This window comes from Dipodomys merriami, unplaced genomic scaffold (genome assembly GCF_024711535.1).
Source record: "Dipodomys merriami isolate MVZ:Mamm:240054 unplaced genomic scaffold, mDipMer1.0.p SCAF_14, whole genome shotgun sequence".
Lineage (NCBI taxonomy): Eukaryota > Metazoa > Chordata > Mammalia > Rodentia > Heteromyidae > Dipodomys > Dipodomys merriami.
In genome coordinates this window covers 11,301,230-11,316,800 of record NW_027202715.1, presented here as the reverse complement: position 1 = coordinate 11,316,800, position 15,571 = coordinate 11,301,230, and the positions used below count along the sequence as shown (strand labels likewise).

At 35.9% G+C, this 15,571-nt stretch overlaps 1 protein-coding gene across 7 annotated transcripts in view; it reads right to left on the bottom strand.

Annotated features, from left to right (window-relative positions):
• Ccser2 (coiled-coil serine rich protein 2) overlaps positions 1-15,571 on the bottom strand; it is a 129,706-nt gene that overhangs the window by 36,725 nt on the left and 77,410 nt on the right. For all 7 annotated transcript variants that reach the window (XM_070020750.1, XM_070020751.1, XM_070020752.1 and 4 more), the window contains 2 exons: positions 12,483-12,678; positions 264-347 (listed from right to left, as the gene is read on the bottom strand). In XM_070020750.1, the coding sequence (XP_069876851.1) occupies positions 264-347; positions 12,483-12,678 (280 nt within the window). The remainder of the gene's footprint in view (positions 1-263; positions 348-12,482; positions 12,679-15,571) is intronic.

The following is a 15,571-nucleotide window of genomic DNA, read 5'->3' as shown; positions in this document are numbered from 1 at the left end:
GATTTAAACGCTGAAAGCAGTGATTGATGCCTGTAATTCCAGCTACTCTGGAAGCAGAAACTATGAAGATACTGGTTCAAGGCCAGCTGGGGCTAAAAAGGGGTATTTTAACATAACAAAATAGTAAAGGTTAAGGGCAAATCTGATTATTTCCCAGAACAGTAAAGCTCTAGTTTTTAATGCCTTTATTACTCAAAGTTATAGTTGCCATTGCTTTATTATTTTAGTAAAAGAATTCTGATTTCTGTAGCCTGACTACCTACCTTATATATCTGATCTCCATCTTCTGGCTCAGGACTGGATGGCAATGAGAGTTGAATATCATGCACTGAGCCACTTCCATCATGCTGTCAGAAGAAAAGAGGGGGTGGGGAACACAAGATTAATATAACAGCTCTAAACATTCACTTCAACTTGAATTTACCCCAGATCAACCACTAGCATGGCAAAGGAAAGATATGAGGTAAGACCTCAGAAATCTTTTTCTTCTCTGCATTGGTAGAAAGAAATGTAAAAGAAGAAAAAGAGAGTAACCTGTGGAATAGTAACAGACATCCTATAAGCAGATAAAGCAGAGAATCACCAAATGTTTTAAAGCTGGAAAAGAAATAAAGGGATTTCCTAAAGAATCTCAAGATTGGGTTATCTCCACTAAGGAAAATGTAAAATAAGTCAATTGAATTTACTTTCGTTTACAAGTGTTTTGAGTATAAAGAAGTTAGAAATTACAATATTAAATATGTCAACAAGGCTTGGCCACTAAGATCACTTAATTAAAAATACTAGATACATGAGGCTACATAGTGCACAACTCTATTTATACTAAGTCTAAAACAAGAGAAAACTAATCTATGGTACTAGGCTTTAAAAGAATAAGGGCTGACTCTAGGATAGAACATTAGAAGACCTCACAGGAATCAGGAACTGTTCTATCTCTTGACGATATGGTAAGTATCTATGATGGTTATGATTGGTACACCTTAAGCAGTTTATGGAACACATGGTATAATCAAACACATGGTATAATAAAAGGTGAAAAACTAAACACGTTTTTCTTTAAACATGATAAAGAAAACATGGTAACAGTGTTGAATTCTAATCTTTGCTGAGTTTGTAAACAGGAAACCAGTGATTTCTTATACAATAATAAATGACTTAATGGTTTAGATAGACAACATTAAGAAAGATGAACCAATACCAAATCTGCCTGATGTGATGGTAAAGGGACTGGATCCCTGATCAAGGCAGCAAAACTGCTATACCACAGAACTAGCAACCTTTAAATAGTACTACAATCACAATCTACCCAAGTCATAATTGTTCTGAAACACCTACATGATAGATAGTAAGTAACTTTCATTCAGGTAGGTTAGTTTTTTGATAGAAGAATTTAGGTTACTGTACTATGCATCTACTGAATCAGAACCTCTAGGGATGGGACCCAATTAAGCTTTTGAAAAGCTCAAATGCTGACTACATAGTAAAGACTAGGCAGTTGCTGAAGTTCCAACATGGACAAATGACATTTATTAGTGAAATCATGTGGATATTTAAAAACTTGAGCCTAGAGGAGAGGCAGTATCTTAATGAACAGCAAATGTTCTCAAAATGTTTTATTATTAAAAAGGAAGTAGGGAGAAGGTGGGGAGAAAATTTTGCAAGATTCACTTCAATGAAGTTTAACTACCATTATTAATGACAACATGTAAATAAAGAGCCAGTCCTATATACAAGTATGTTTGAGAAAAGAAAGAGTGAAAATTATTTCCAAATATCTAAATACCTTCTTGCTCACTGCAAAGCAGGAACCCAAAGGATTGGGAGCAAACGTAAGCACATATGGTTTTTCAATTGATGTGGGTGCAATTGTGGGAAGTGTACAGCAGGCAAAGAAAAATAAAACATCAGTTTTCAGTGTGGAAGAAAAAGAGCTCAGCCAAAACCACAGAAACTGCCAATTGCCAGGAAATCACAAAAGACACTCCCCTAATTTACATGTGAATCCCTAGGTTCCTCCCTGAGCAGAACTTCCTAACATTTGATCCTAAATAGCTTATCAAAGGCTGAAAAATAAAACAAACTAAGACCACTAGCCTCCAATCCAGCCTCGGGTGTTTACTCAGAATAGATCAGCAGAGCAGGGTAGAGGCTTTGAAAACAGAACTGACATTAAAACCACAATCCGAAATTGACTAGCTGGAACTTGAAGCCTGACTCCAACCAGATTGTTTGCCAGCTTTAAAGGAAAAAAAAAATTCTCCAAAGGATTTTAATAGGATTATGAATCTCACAGTACAATGTTCACAAATAGCTAAGACACAGTCCAAAATTACCTTAACAAGGGGGGAAAAATCTCAATTCACACAGACACCAGTACAAAAGTAGCTAACAAGTTAGAATTAACTAGAAGAAACATCAATAAAGCTATCATCAAAAAAAAAGTAGGGTAAACTCAAAGTGAATAGAAGAGAACATTTCAGCAAAGAATCAGGATATATAAAGTAAAAATAACTGGAAATTTTAGGAGTGAAAAAATTAACAAATGAAATTTTAAAATGTAACTTGAAGGGCTAAATATCAACATGAGAGTTGGCAGAAACCAAGGGAAAATTATCAAAGTTAAGGGTAGGCAGTTTGTCCAGTATGTGCAAAACTGGGGAGAGAGAGAAATGATTTAATCTGAACAAAGTAGAGGGAAAAAAAGAGCCTGATCAAGAATCTATGGGGACAAGTACAAAAGATCTAACATTCTTGTCATTTAAGTCATAGAAGAAAGAACATGGGATAGAAAAAAATGTTCAAGAAAAACCTACATTCTTGAGAAGCTCAATTTAAAGGAACTGAAAGTACATAGACTATGCTCTCTGAACATAGTAAATCTGACAAGAAACAGGATAATCTCATTTGAATAATCTGTTGTACAGATCAGAAATCTGTTGTTTACTGGGATGTAAACAACAGACTTCTGAGTCATTCATGGGTCTAAAGAAAAAAAATCACAAATAAATAAGACAATCTTTGAATTGAAGTAAAAGACAACCAACACCAAATTTTATAGAATTAAACTAATGTAGTATATAGAAGTATACCTATGGCATGAAATGTTCATGTTAATACATGAACATTAAAGTATTAGCAGTAAGTGGAACAAAACATATTTAGAGGGCTGGGAAGGTGGCTCAGTGGTAGAGCGCTTGCCTTGCATGCCTGAGGTCCTGGGTTTGATTCCTCAGCACCACATAAGAAAAAAGAAAAAAGCCGGAAGTGGTGCTGTGGCTCAAGTGGTAGAGCGCTAGCCTTGAGCTGAAGAGCTGAGGGACAGCACCCAGGCCCAGAGTTCAGGCCCCACGACCGAACCCAAAAACAAAAAAAAACAAAAAAAATATTTAGAACAAGTACGCGGAAGAATTACAATGAGCAAAAATTAACAGAAAAAAAAAAACTCAGATCAATGAAACAAAACCATGTTCTTTAGAAACTGCTAAAATGTTTGCAAAAGGTCCAAATCAAGACCCATATCAGAAATGTCAGCAGAAATATCATTACAGATGTTTCAGATGAGAGTAAATAAAGTAATGATACTATGAAAAACTGTACATCCACAAATTTTATAAATTATAGAAAATGAAAAAAAATATTCAAACCCCACAAATTATTAAAGCTTACCAACATGAAAAAGATAGTCGTGTAAATCTGTAACTAGTAATGAAACTGAATTCATAGCATACAATCATCCATGAAAGATATATCTTGGGACAGATGTTTCATTGGCAAAATCCTTCAGAATTTAAAGCTCTGTAAAACTCTTAGGAGAAATGGAAATCACACTACTTCAAGATTTGCCCTAAAACTCGAGTAATCATGAGAATGTTGTTGGCAAGGACATGGATCAAAGGAGTAGAAAAGGTCTAGATATAATTTCACATGCTGTAAAGACAAAACCACAAAAGCATGCATTTTTCATACTTCAAACTATACATCCCAAAGAGCTAACATTTACTGAGCAGAGATATGCACTGCCTTAAATACTCCATGCAAACACATTTAAGAAATACACAGAATAAGCCAGGTACTGATGGCTCACACTTATAATCCTAACAACATGGGAAACTGAGGTTAGTAAGTCTGAGGTTCCAGGCCCTCCCAGTTAGAAAAGCCCAAGACTATCTCAGTGGAAGTGGGTACAAAGACATGTGTCTTTCATCCCAGCTATAGTGGAAAGCATAAAATAGGTAGACTGATGTATAGCATGCATCTGGGAAGGAAACAAGACTCTATCACAAAAATAACCAGTAATAACAGGACTAGAGGAATGATTCAGTGATAGAATGTCTGCCTAGCAAGCAAGTACAAGGGTGAGTTCAAATCCAGTACTACTACAGCTACTACTACTACTACTGAGGAGGAAGAGGAAAAGGAAGAGAAGGAAGAGGAGGAGGAGGAGGAGGAAGACCACAGAACACACCAACTGGAGAAACATAAGCAAAGCATAAGTAACTCATAGTTAATTGACTGTCCAGTATTCTGGGCTGCTTTACTAGGTAAAGTGTAGGCAATTTCTATGGGGTTTAGTCAGGATATTTGACTTTTAAGTGCAATTAGAATGCCATTAGCATTTTAACAAAATAAATCAGGTGTTTTTGTTTGGTTTGTATGGAAGTTTTTGCAGTGTCTAGAGTTGAACCCAGGGCCATTATCACATTAAATAAGAGTTCTACTACTGAGCAACATCGTCAAAATTTATCAGCATTTTATTAAAGTTTTTATTAAGTTCCTTCTTAGAGAACTTCTGTTAGCAATTGATCTTCCAGTTTCCTTCTCTTAGCATAAACTCTTGGCACTAATATTATATAACTCTTCCACCTATTAGTTTGTTGAAAGCCCTGATACTCCATCTTACCCAGGTGGTTCTTCCATGAGTTTGCAAAAACTGGGGTCGGCCTATGAGTTCTAGAGCAGCTGCAATGGACATGGATGCTTGAAGTGATTGATAACATCTGGCAGCACTGACCAATCCTTGCTAACAAGCATCATCAGTGATGTCAACAAAGCTGCCTTGTGTTCAGACATGCTACAACACAATCACATGAGGCACGCTAGGAAAAGCAGCAGAGGAAGAAGAGAGTTTTCACATGGTTTTTCAAACATAATAAAATGATACATGAATGAACCATCATACTGCACACTATCTAGAATGTGCTTTAAGAACAAGTTTAAAATAATACTGTCATCACCTATGATTTAGAATGTAAAACTTCAACCTACATTTGTGAGGACTTAAAAAATAGAGGCAAACAAAGCCTGGTTTTCAACAAATGTTTCATAAGGTGATCCTAACAGACTGGCTTTAGAACAAGTGAAAACCAATCCACCAAGCATTCAAAAATAGACTAGAATGTTGTTTATATGTGGGGGAAAAAACACTTCATAATATTCTAAGTAAACAGTGCTTATAAATTTCTTCTGTATAAATTTATTGTTTTTCAAACCTAAAAGTTTAATTTGAACAAATCTGACTCTGTATAACCATTCCTACAGGCTTTACATCTTCTTCCCAAGGGTTACAAGTATAGAGCTCAGGGCTGGGTGAGAGAAAAGGGGGTTAGGGAGATGTGCATGTATGGTCATAGACCAGCAAGTGGTACCAATCAAAGTAAGTAGGCTTCCATTAAGGTTGGGAGGCCACAGTCTGGTGTGAAGAAGGTGGGTGGCCATGCATGCAACTCTTAATCTAAGTGGGTTCTCTGAAACATGCATAGCCCAGCACAATCTATCAAAACCTAGTGGGCTGAAAATAGAAAGAACACAGAAAGGGTAACTGCCATGGTAGAAATATATATGTCCACCAAGATCCCCAGAATTTTTCATAGGATTCAACAAAATGATTCTAATATTTCACAAAAATGTCACAGAATACATAAAAGGGAACGCAGAGAGACAGAGGGGAAGGAAAAGAAAAATATATAAATTAAAATACATTTGAGGCTGGGAATGTGGCTTAGTGGTAGAGTGCTTGCCTAGTACGTATGAAGCTCTGTGTTCTATTCCTCAATACCACATAAACAGAAAAAGCCAAAAGTGGTGCTGTGGCTCAAAGTGGTAGAGTGCTAGCCTTGAGCAAAAAGAAGCTCAGGAACAGTGCCCAAGCCCTGAGTTCAGTCCCTAGGACTTACAAAAAAAGAAAAAAGAAGATAAAGTATATGTGAAGATGAGTAAAATAAGAACCATGATGATAAAAATACTAAGCAACAGTTAAGCTGTAGAATTTGGAATTGGAATAGTATCATCATATATAGACAGCTAATTTTTTGTTTTATAAAAGCACAAGCAGTCACTGCTTGCTTACCAGAGGAGAAAAAAGACTCAATATGTTTGTCCTGAACCCACTAACAATCTAGATGGAACTGAATGAAACAATCTCTAATCATACCTTGTATATAACAAAATCAATTCCAAGTTTCTTGAGATTTAACTGTGAAAAACAAAGAAAAACTTCTTTTTAAGAAACAGGCGAATACATTTTCATGGCCACAGAGCAAAAAATGATGCTTGTTAAAAAGGTTTTTCTAAAAGCACAAGCCATAAAAAAAAATTTAGCAACATAAGATTTAAAATTGCTGTTCACTGAAGGACAGCAAAAAGTGAAAGGATACCAATTCTTCACAGAATTGAGTGAAATATTTACAATACATATAAACAATACATATAAACACTGAGAATATACAAAGAAAACCGAATTTCACACAATGACACAATGAGGAAACAAAATCCAATAAATATTCAATGATATTCAACTTTATTAGTAATAGGAAAAATGCAAATTAAAACAAAAATTAAATATAACTATTTTTTATCCATGTGAAAAAAATTAAGAAATTAGGTAATATCACGTTTGCACAGATATGGGACAATGGGAAATAGCGTCTACTATTCAATGGGGGTGGAAAAAAGACAAAACTTTGGAAAACAGTTTGGTATTTATAGAGCAGAATGTTTCTGTGCCTCGTGACAAAGAAATTCCACTTCTAATTAGATACTCCAGAGGAGCGTTTTTATATGTGTACCAGGAAAATGTTCTTAGCAACAGTATTTGTCAGAGAAAGAACAACTGGAAACAAAATAAGCAGTGACTAAAATGGAAAGAAATAGTATGGTTAATCTGCAGAAAGGAACCGAAACAGAAATAATAGTAAACAAAATAGAGCTAAACAGAAACATGGCCGAGTCTTTAAAAACATGGGAAGTCACCGAGAAATGCATACCATTTCACTTTTTCAAAGTTTTTTTTTTTAAAAAAAAGAGGCAAAACAAAATATTCATACAGCTGTAAACATAGATTATAAAACTTGAAGAAAATTCTAGATGCTAAAAGAAGGAAAACATTCTAATCAGGAAGTGGCACACAAGAAAGCTAGTTAATGTCTCATTACTTAACCTGGATAGAGTACAAAGCTGCTTATTATTCATGCTACCAAACTCTTAGGCTGTCTATATTCTTTTCATGCAAAATCTATGGTGCTTTTTTTGTTGTTGTTCTGAAGTGATGAGAAAAGTGTGGACATAAAGGATTATGGGAGCCCTGCCTTTTCTATACTATCTGTCCCCAAGTGGCAGTCACTCCTTAACTCAGAGCACTCATGCAGGATGCCACTGCTTTCAATATTCTCTTCATCTATGTGTACATACATGGGCAAACCTCTCTCTCTGCACATACAAATGTGTGTGCACACACACAGGGAAAAAAATTCAACTATGTGAAGGAAAAAATACTGGTTTAATTCTCAAAACTGGAGAGGGAATAATAAAACACAATAACTATATATCACTTTTGCCAGTTCATAAACACTATTACGTACTCCTTTATTTTCAATCCCAAAACAAGCATCAAGTTCATAGAGAAAGAATCACAGGGATCAAATACTATGGAAACCTCAATACAACGTCAAAAAGAATTGTCATCATCTTTTTCCATTACTGTATCTTAGATTTTTCTTTGCTACTCCAAGGTCAAACAGATGTGGCAATACAATAAAAGCAAACAGGGAAAGTAGTGAAAAGAAATGAAAGAGGTAAGCCAGGCACCAGTGGCTCACGCCTGAAATTCTAGCTACTCAGGAGGCTGATATCATAGGATCGCGGTTCAAAGCCAACCCAGGCAGGAAAAACTGTGAAACTCTTTATCTCCAATAAACCACCAGAAAACTGGAAGTGGTGCTGTGGCTCAAGTGGTAGAGCACTAGCCTTGAACTGAAGAGCTGAGGGACAGCGCTCAGGCCCAGAGTTCAAGCCCCATGACTGACCAAAAAAACAAACAAACAAACAAACAAGAAATGAAAGAGGTAAAAAGTAGGTAGGCATAACTACTTTGCAAAATGGTTTTAGTATCTAGTAATGCCAGTGTCTGCATACCACATTATGTAATACATTCCAGGCCTTATTTTTTTTCCTAAGCAAGTTAGCAAATTTTACTATGGAGAAATTATCATCACCCTCAGGAAGAAAATTACTTCACTTAATAGGTATCCCCACTGGCATCAACTCTGACTGGCATCAACTCTGGCAAAAATAAGCTCCTGGAAACAGCTCTAAAGAAGCTATGGACCACATATTGTTCAGAAAAAGGACTGACATAGGTGGTAGCAACTCTTCTGTTTGCTTATTTTTCAAGTAAGGTCTTGTTTTTCTTGCCTAGGCCAACCTATTCTATGCTTTGTTAATGTAGCTAGGATCACAGGTGTATGTTATTATGCCTAGCATCCTCTTTGAGATGTAGTCATACAAACTTTCTTTGAGAAGGCTGGCCTCCTGATCTCAGCCTCCTGAGCAGCTAAGATCACAGAATATGAGTCACACCGCCCACTAGGTTTACTAAATCTTATTAAACTATGTATGACTCACATTGAACTTTCTTAATATAGTGAAGTTAAAAAGAGAAAACTACTAAAAGAAGATTTACATAAAATATTGGAGTCTTTCAGTATTTAACTTCTATTAGCATTTGGGAAACCTGAAAGAAATCCTGAAAAGGAACTGTGATTTTTTTTCATCACAATTTTGTTCTCACTGTATAAACAAAATACAAAGTCAGTTTGTTCAGTGGGTCCTACCTGAAATTTCAGAGGTCAGAATGACAAAAAAAGAAAATTAAGAGATTCACAGAGCTATAAAAAATATTTTTAAAAAAGATTTCTGTAGTGCTGGTCATCATCAATTCACCCATATCTAACCAGTTATGTTTTCTCTCATTATTAGAGGTGGCCTAGTCTTATTAACTAATATTTAATCATATTTTGTGACTTACAGCAATATACTCAGCAGAACATACAGTATCTGGCTCACACCAGCTATTTAACATCTTTTAGGTATTTCTCATCCTTTCTTACCTCCTACTTCCTTTGATACTGAAGCTCCTGATCAGAAAGTCACCCCAGACCATCAAACAGAGAAATATTATAAAACAAATATCTCTTGATTATAATAAGCTAAACTGTAAGCTCCCTGTCTGGGTATTTCAGTCATGAAATCTACTTATGCCTTGAGAGGATTCCTAAAACCCAGATCCAAAAATGATCATCTACTTTCTTGCTCCCAGACTGAGCATATAGCGTATTTTTCAAAAGGTGGTCAAATATCATATATATCAAGTAGGCCAGAATGTAATACACAGAATATGGAAAAATCCTAAGCAAATAATATAAAACAATTTACCCAACTAACAGAATATTTGCACTCACACTTATAGTAGGAGGAGCCTTATTTAAGCTAGTCTTAAATGAGCAGATTCCATTCGTCTAATTTGATGGCCACCAGGAATTCTAAGATGAAGTCTTTGCTCATATATGAACTAAAATATACAACCCTTAGCAAGGTGACCTGGAAAGAAAACTGAACAGAGAGAAGTCAGTGTCCTTTATCAACTATAGGTTTAAGTTTGGGCTACTACATAAAATACAAATATTGATTTAGAACCAAATACAAAGGTAGCCACAATTTAAAATTAATTTTTTTTTTTTTTTGGGTCCGGTCGTGGGGCCTGAACTCTGGGCCTGGGCGCAGTCCCTCAGCTCTTCAGCTCAAGGCTAGCACTCTACCAGTTGAGCCACAGCGCCACTTCCGGCTTTTTTCTTTTTGCTTATGTGGTGCTGAGGAATCGAACCCAGGGCCTCAGGCATGCAAGGCAAGCGCTCTACCACTGAGCTACCTTCCCAGCCCTCAAAATTAATATTTTATTCCTTGGTTACAAGCTGTGCATCTGAGCTCATGTGAAAATACTAAACGCTTAAACAATGTATTCTTGAATCAAAAACCAAGTTCTACCATAGAGTTCAACCCATGACTTCAGATAAAGACCATCACTACCATCAATGGAGATCTTCTCAACAGATAAAAAAAATTGGAAAAGATCGAACTTGAAGATCTAGAACAAAAATTAAATTATGTGACTAAGTACAAACTGCTCTTGTTTCCTACTTACCTGAAATTATAGTAACAACTACTGATCCCAGAATGCCCAGTGTTTCTGGTACTAGGTTGCTACAATTTCTCATTTGCTCCACAAACTTACAAGTTAGGTTAAAATGAAGAAGTGAAGCTAGGCACTGGTGGCTCACACCTGTAATCCTAGCTACTCAAGAAGCTGAGATCTGAGTATCAGAGTTCGAAACTACCCCGAGCAGGAAAGTTACTCAGAAAAAGCCTGAAGTGGCACTGTGGCTCAAGTTGTAGAGCACTAGCCTTAAGCACAGACAGACTTAGGATAGCACCTAAGCCACGAGTTCAAATCCCAGGACCAGCAAAAAGAAATAGAAAAGAAAAAAGAAAAATGAAGAAATAAAACAAAAAGAATGGCTTACCAAATAGCAAACAGTCATAAAAATGTTGATGCTGTGTTCTGAGTTCAGACCAGCATGAAAAACTCACATTTTTCTCTTCAACAATTTTTGATACTTTAATTTAAAAAATACTGTACAGAGGGGTTACAGTTACATGAGCAAGGTAATGAGTACATTTCCTATCAAGCAGTTACCTCCTCCTTTGTTTTTCCCCTACCCTCCCTTCCCTCTCACCTCCACAACTACACTAGACACCTCCTCCCCCCGCCACCCCCTCTCCTCGACTAAATTGTAAAGTTCATTTTTCAACATAGTGTCTTGTACATCTCATTGTTACAGTGGGTCAACCTGTATCCCTATTTAAGCATTTTGTTTTTTCCCTTCCCCTCCCCAAGCTAGAGAAGTGTATATACAAGATGCAGGGCACCGACAAATACAGTGAAAACAGGTTATACCACAGGGGAGGAACATACTAAGCAACAAAAAAAATCATATGCCACCAACACTGTTTATTGCGAAGATATGTTATTCTTTCCATCCTTATCCATGTGCCATTTCACCGAGTTTGTGGCCTCTCTCATTGTCCAAAATACCAAAGCTAACAGAGTTTTCTGCTGTTCATACATATCTGAGGGATTATTTCTTATTCTTTCAGTTTGATGACTACTAACCATTGATCTGGAAGATATTTTTAGGATTTTGGATTGTATATACAATTAATAAATATACAACTTGGGGGCCTGCTAGGAAAATGTGTGTTTGGTGAGGTCATTGTGTTTTGCTCCAAGTATATTTTGACTTGAGTTAAGTTTGACACTAGGCAATTTGGGATGATTGCTGAAGTCAATTTTTTAAAAAAAATATTGTAAAAGTGATATACAGAGAGGTTACACTAACAAGAGACAGATAATGAGTATACTTCTGTTTACACAGTGTTCACAAGTGTTTTTTTTTCTTTCTTGCTATTGTTTCTAACATATTTATAATGTACCATGTGATTTTTTTTGTTGCTTCTTTGTATGTTCCTCTCCCACGGTATAACCCTAACATCACTGTATTTGATGTCGGTGCCCTGCATCTTGTATATACACTTCTCTAGCTTGGGGACGGGAAGGGAAAAAACAAAATGCTTAATTAGGGATACATGTTGACCCATTTTAACAAAGAGATGTACAAGACACTATGTTGAAAATGAACTTTACAATTTAGGTGTGGGGGGGGTAGTGTAGTAGTGGAGGTGGGAGGGAAGAGAAGGTAAGGGAAAAACAAAGGAGGTAACAATGCTTGTTAGGAAATGTACTCATTACCTTGCTCATATAACTGTAACCCTCTGTACAGTATTTAAAAAAATCACATGGTACATTATAAATACCTTAGGAACAATAGCAAGAAAGAAAAAACCACTTGTGTCCCTATCTTGGGGTTCATTTAGCTTAACATCATCTTATCTGGTCATATGTACATTGCTTTTGACCCTTTCTGCTTATCCTAGACATATACTACAGGGTTTTTAGTGTGTGCTATGTATAGGCATTATTTCTATACACATCTAAACAGATGTCAGAAACCCAAATAACTTTATGTTGAAAGGAAGATGATCCCTTTTACAGCTTAGTATATTAGAGCTGTAAATGTTTAATATGTACTCACCTGATGTAGCAGACGCTTCAGTTTCAGTAATTGAGTTTTCACAGCCGTACAGTCTTGGACCATGTGCCGAAGGGTCATCTCATCCAGTATCACTGTATTTTCTGGCACATCTACAAACATCTTCTGGGACTGAAAAAAGGGGGTCCCTCCATAGCTTTCAAAATGACCCAAAGGAGATTCTCTATAAGGAGAGCCTCTGGAATGGCAGGAAAAAAGAGAGATATACAATTTCAGAAAAAAAAGATAATGAAATTATTTCAGCAGTCTACAAATAATTTACCATGATCATAATGTTTCTGAATTTATACCTGCTTCCATCACTGAATGTATTTCCACTGGAAGGCATAATTAACTCTAGCTGTCATTAGAATTATTGTCTGTATCACTTCTACCCTGCCTTTTCTTATACATTGGTTGAATAAAACTTCTTTCTTAAGAACCAGAAAAAACAAATATGATGATAAGGCTTTAGCTAAAAAAATTATACCTAGCCAACATTTTTCCATGGTGTCTGCTTGTTCTTTAGCTTTTAACATTGCTCGTCATCTTAAATTTTCACTGTTTTCAGCCCTGTTAACTCTGATGCCTACACTTATTAGCCTATATCAGTTCCCAGTTTAGACACACCTCTGGACTACCATTACCTAAATGCCTCAGCAAGCAGTTGAGACAGATGAACTATTACTCTTTTGTTTTTAAATTGTTGATAAATCATCTTTCCTAATAAAAAATTAAACAGATTTTACCAAAGGCTGCATCAAGATGCATTACACATGGATGGACATGTTAAATTGAATGAACCCCCTCCTGACAACTATTTGAGGTTAATAGTAATAATAGTATTAATAATAATGAAATATTCATAACACCAATATTGTTTACACTGTTCTGTAAGTATAGCCAATAAAATCAACCAGAAAAAAATAGGATGCACACAAAGGGAGTCCTTATTTTTTTGCCCATTTAAACTGAATCCAAGCTGGCTGTGATAGTGCATACCTGTAATGCCAGCATTCAGGAGGGTAAAACAGTAGGATGATGAGCCTTGAGGTCAGCCTAGACTATATAGTGAGGCCTTGTTACAAAACTGGAAGGGGGTGGGGGAGAGGAGAGGAAATTCTCATTCCCTGCCCATGAGACTATGAAGCAAAAACAATAAATCACAACTCACACCAAATCCTGCAAAGGAGATCTATTTGAGTAGTTTACATATTCCTTTTAACTTTTCAAAGCTTTTGTGTGTGTGTGCCAGTCCTGGGCCTTAAATTCAGGGCCTAGGTGTTGTCCCAGAGTTTTGGGGTATTTTTTTCTTTCTTTCTTTTTGTAGTTTCTGTATATATTTTCTCTCTTTTTCATTGTCAAGGTGATGTACAGAGAGAGGGGTTACAGTTATATAAATAAGTCAATAAGTACATTTCTTATCAAACTTGTTACCCCTTCCCTTATTTTTCTCATGCTTTTCCTCCCCCCTAGCCTTCCTGCCCACCCCCCACCAAGTTGTACTGATCATTTCCAACATATGCTCTATCACTTGAGCCACAGCTCCACTTCTGGCTTTTGGGGTAATTAATCAGAGGTAAGAGTCTCATAGACCTTCCTGCCCGGGCTGGCTTTGAACCTTTATCCTCAGATCTCAGCCTTCTAGGATTATAGACATGAGCCACTGATACCTAGCAATCTTTCAAAGTTTTTGAGAGAAGGAAAGAATTATGAGCCAGAGGATGGAGAGGAAGAGGAAAAAGGATAAAGGAAGAGTAGAATGAACTTGATGAACTGATGACAGAAACCCCAAATTTTATTAAAAAATTAATTTACATACTCAAGAAACTCAACAATCTACAAGTATAAGCCAATGTGAGACCCATCTATACACATTAGAATTTACCTTTCAAAATCCAAAGAAAAACTGAGGATCCTATGCAGCAAGAAAAAGGAACTCATCATGTAGAAAAAGTATTCAGCAAAATTATCAGGTGATTTCTCACCAGAAAGTACAATTGAATGTTACAAGAAAATTCTAAATCTGGCAAAAATTACCTTCAAAATAGGGAGAAACTAAGAGAGGTAACAAAAGATGGGAGAATTTTCACTAGCAAATCTTCCTAAAAGATAGTGAACTACCACTAACACCTCCACTACCTCATCTTCAAATGACAGATGATCGAACAATGTAACGGAAGATTGGGAAACACTATACACCAACAAAATAAAACAGCCACAGACAGAATTCTGCAAACATTAAACTAGTAATCAAAAAACTTGCCATAAGGAAAATACCAGGTCCAAACAAAAGTTAGCAAAAATAGTTCACAAAATTCCCCCAAATAAAAGTATGAGAAAACGTTTTACAATTCATTATATGTGGTTCAGATGCCAAAATTTCAAGTATCTCAAAAAAAACTATAGGCTGGTATTTCTCAAGAACATATACATAAAAATCCTCAATAAAATATTACCAAATTGAATCAGACAACATGAAAGAATTATGTAATATGAACAATTGAGAGCTAATCAAGAAATAAAAAGTTTGACATCTTAAAAAAATATAATATGCCATACTTTTAGGATGAAAAAAAGAGTAAAATATAATCTCAATGAAATACAGAAAAAACATTTGATGAAATTCAACATTAATGATAGAAACAAACTGTGAATAGAAGGGAACTTCTTCAACATATGTAATTTCTCTCCCTTCTCCCCCATACACGTATATGTATATGTATATAAATACACATATTACATATGTGTGCACATACAAATATTTTACTCAACAGTAAACTCTGTTTTCTCCTTAATATCTAGAAAATAAATACAGCTATTGGCTTCATCAGAGGGTTTAAAAATCTATAGCAACTGTACAAGAGAAAGAAGGAAAGTATCCATAAAGAGAATTGTAAGGAACTAAGAAGGTTAAATAAATCATTTACATAACACTAGAGCTACTGGGACTATATCAAAGCTCATAAATGAATGAGAAAAGTGAGCCAGGGGGTTATGATTTTCTTAAACTGTAGGGATGGATTCATAAAGAGGAAGTGATTCAGCCAAATGTGCTAACTGTCCAAAGGAGGGAAAAGGACTTAAGAAAA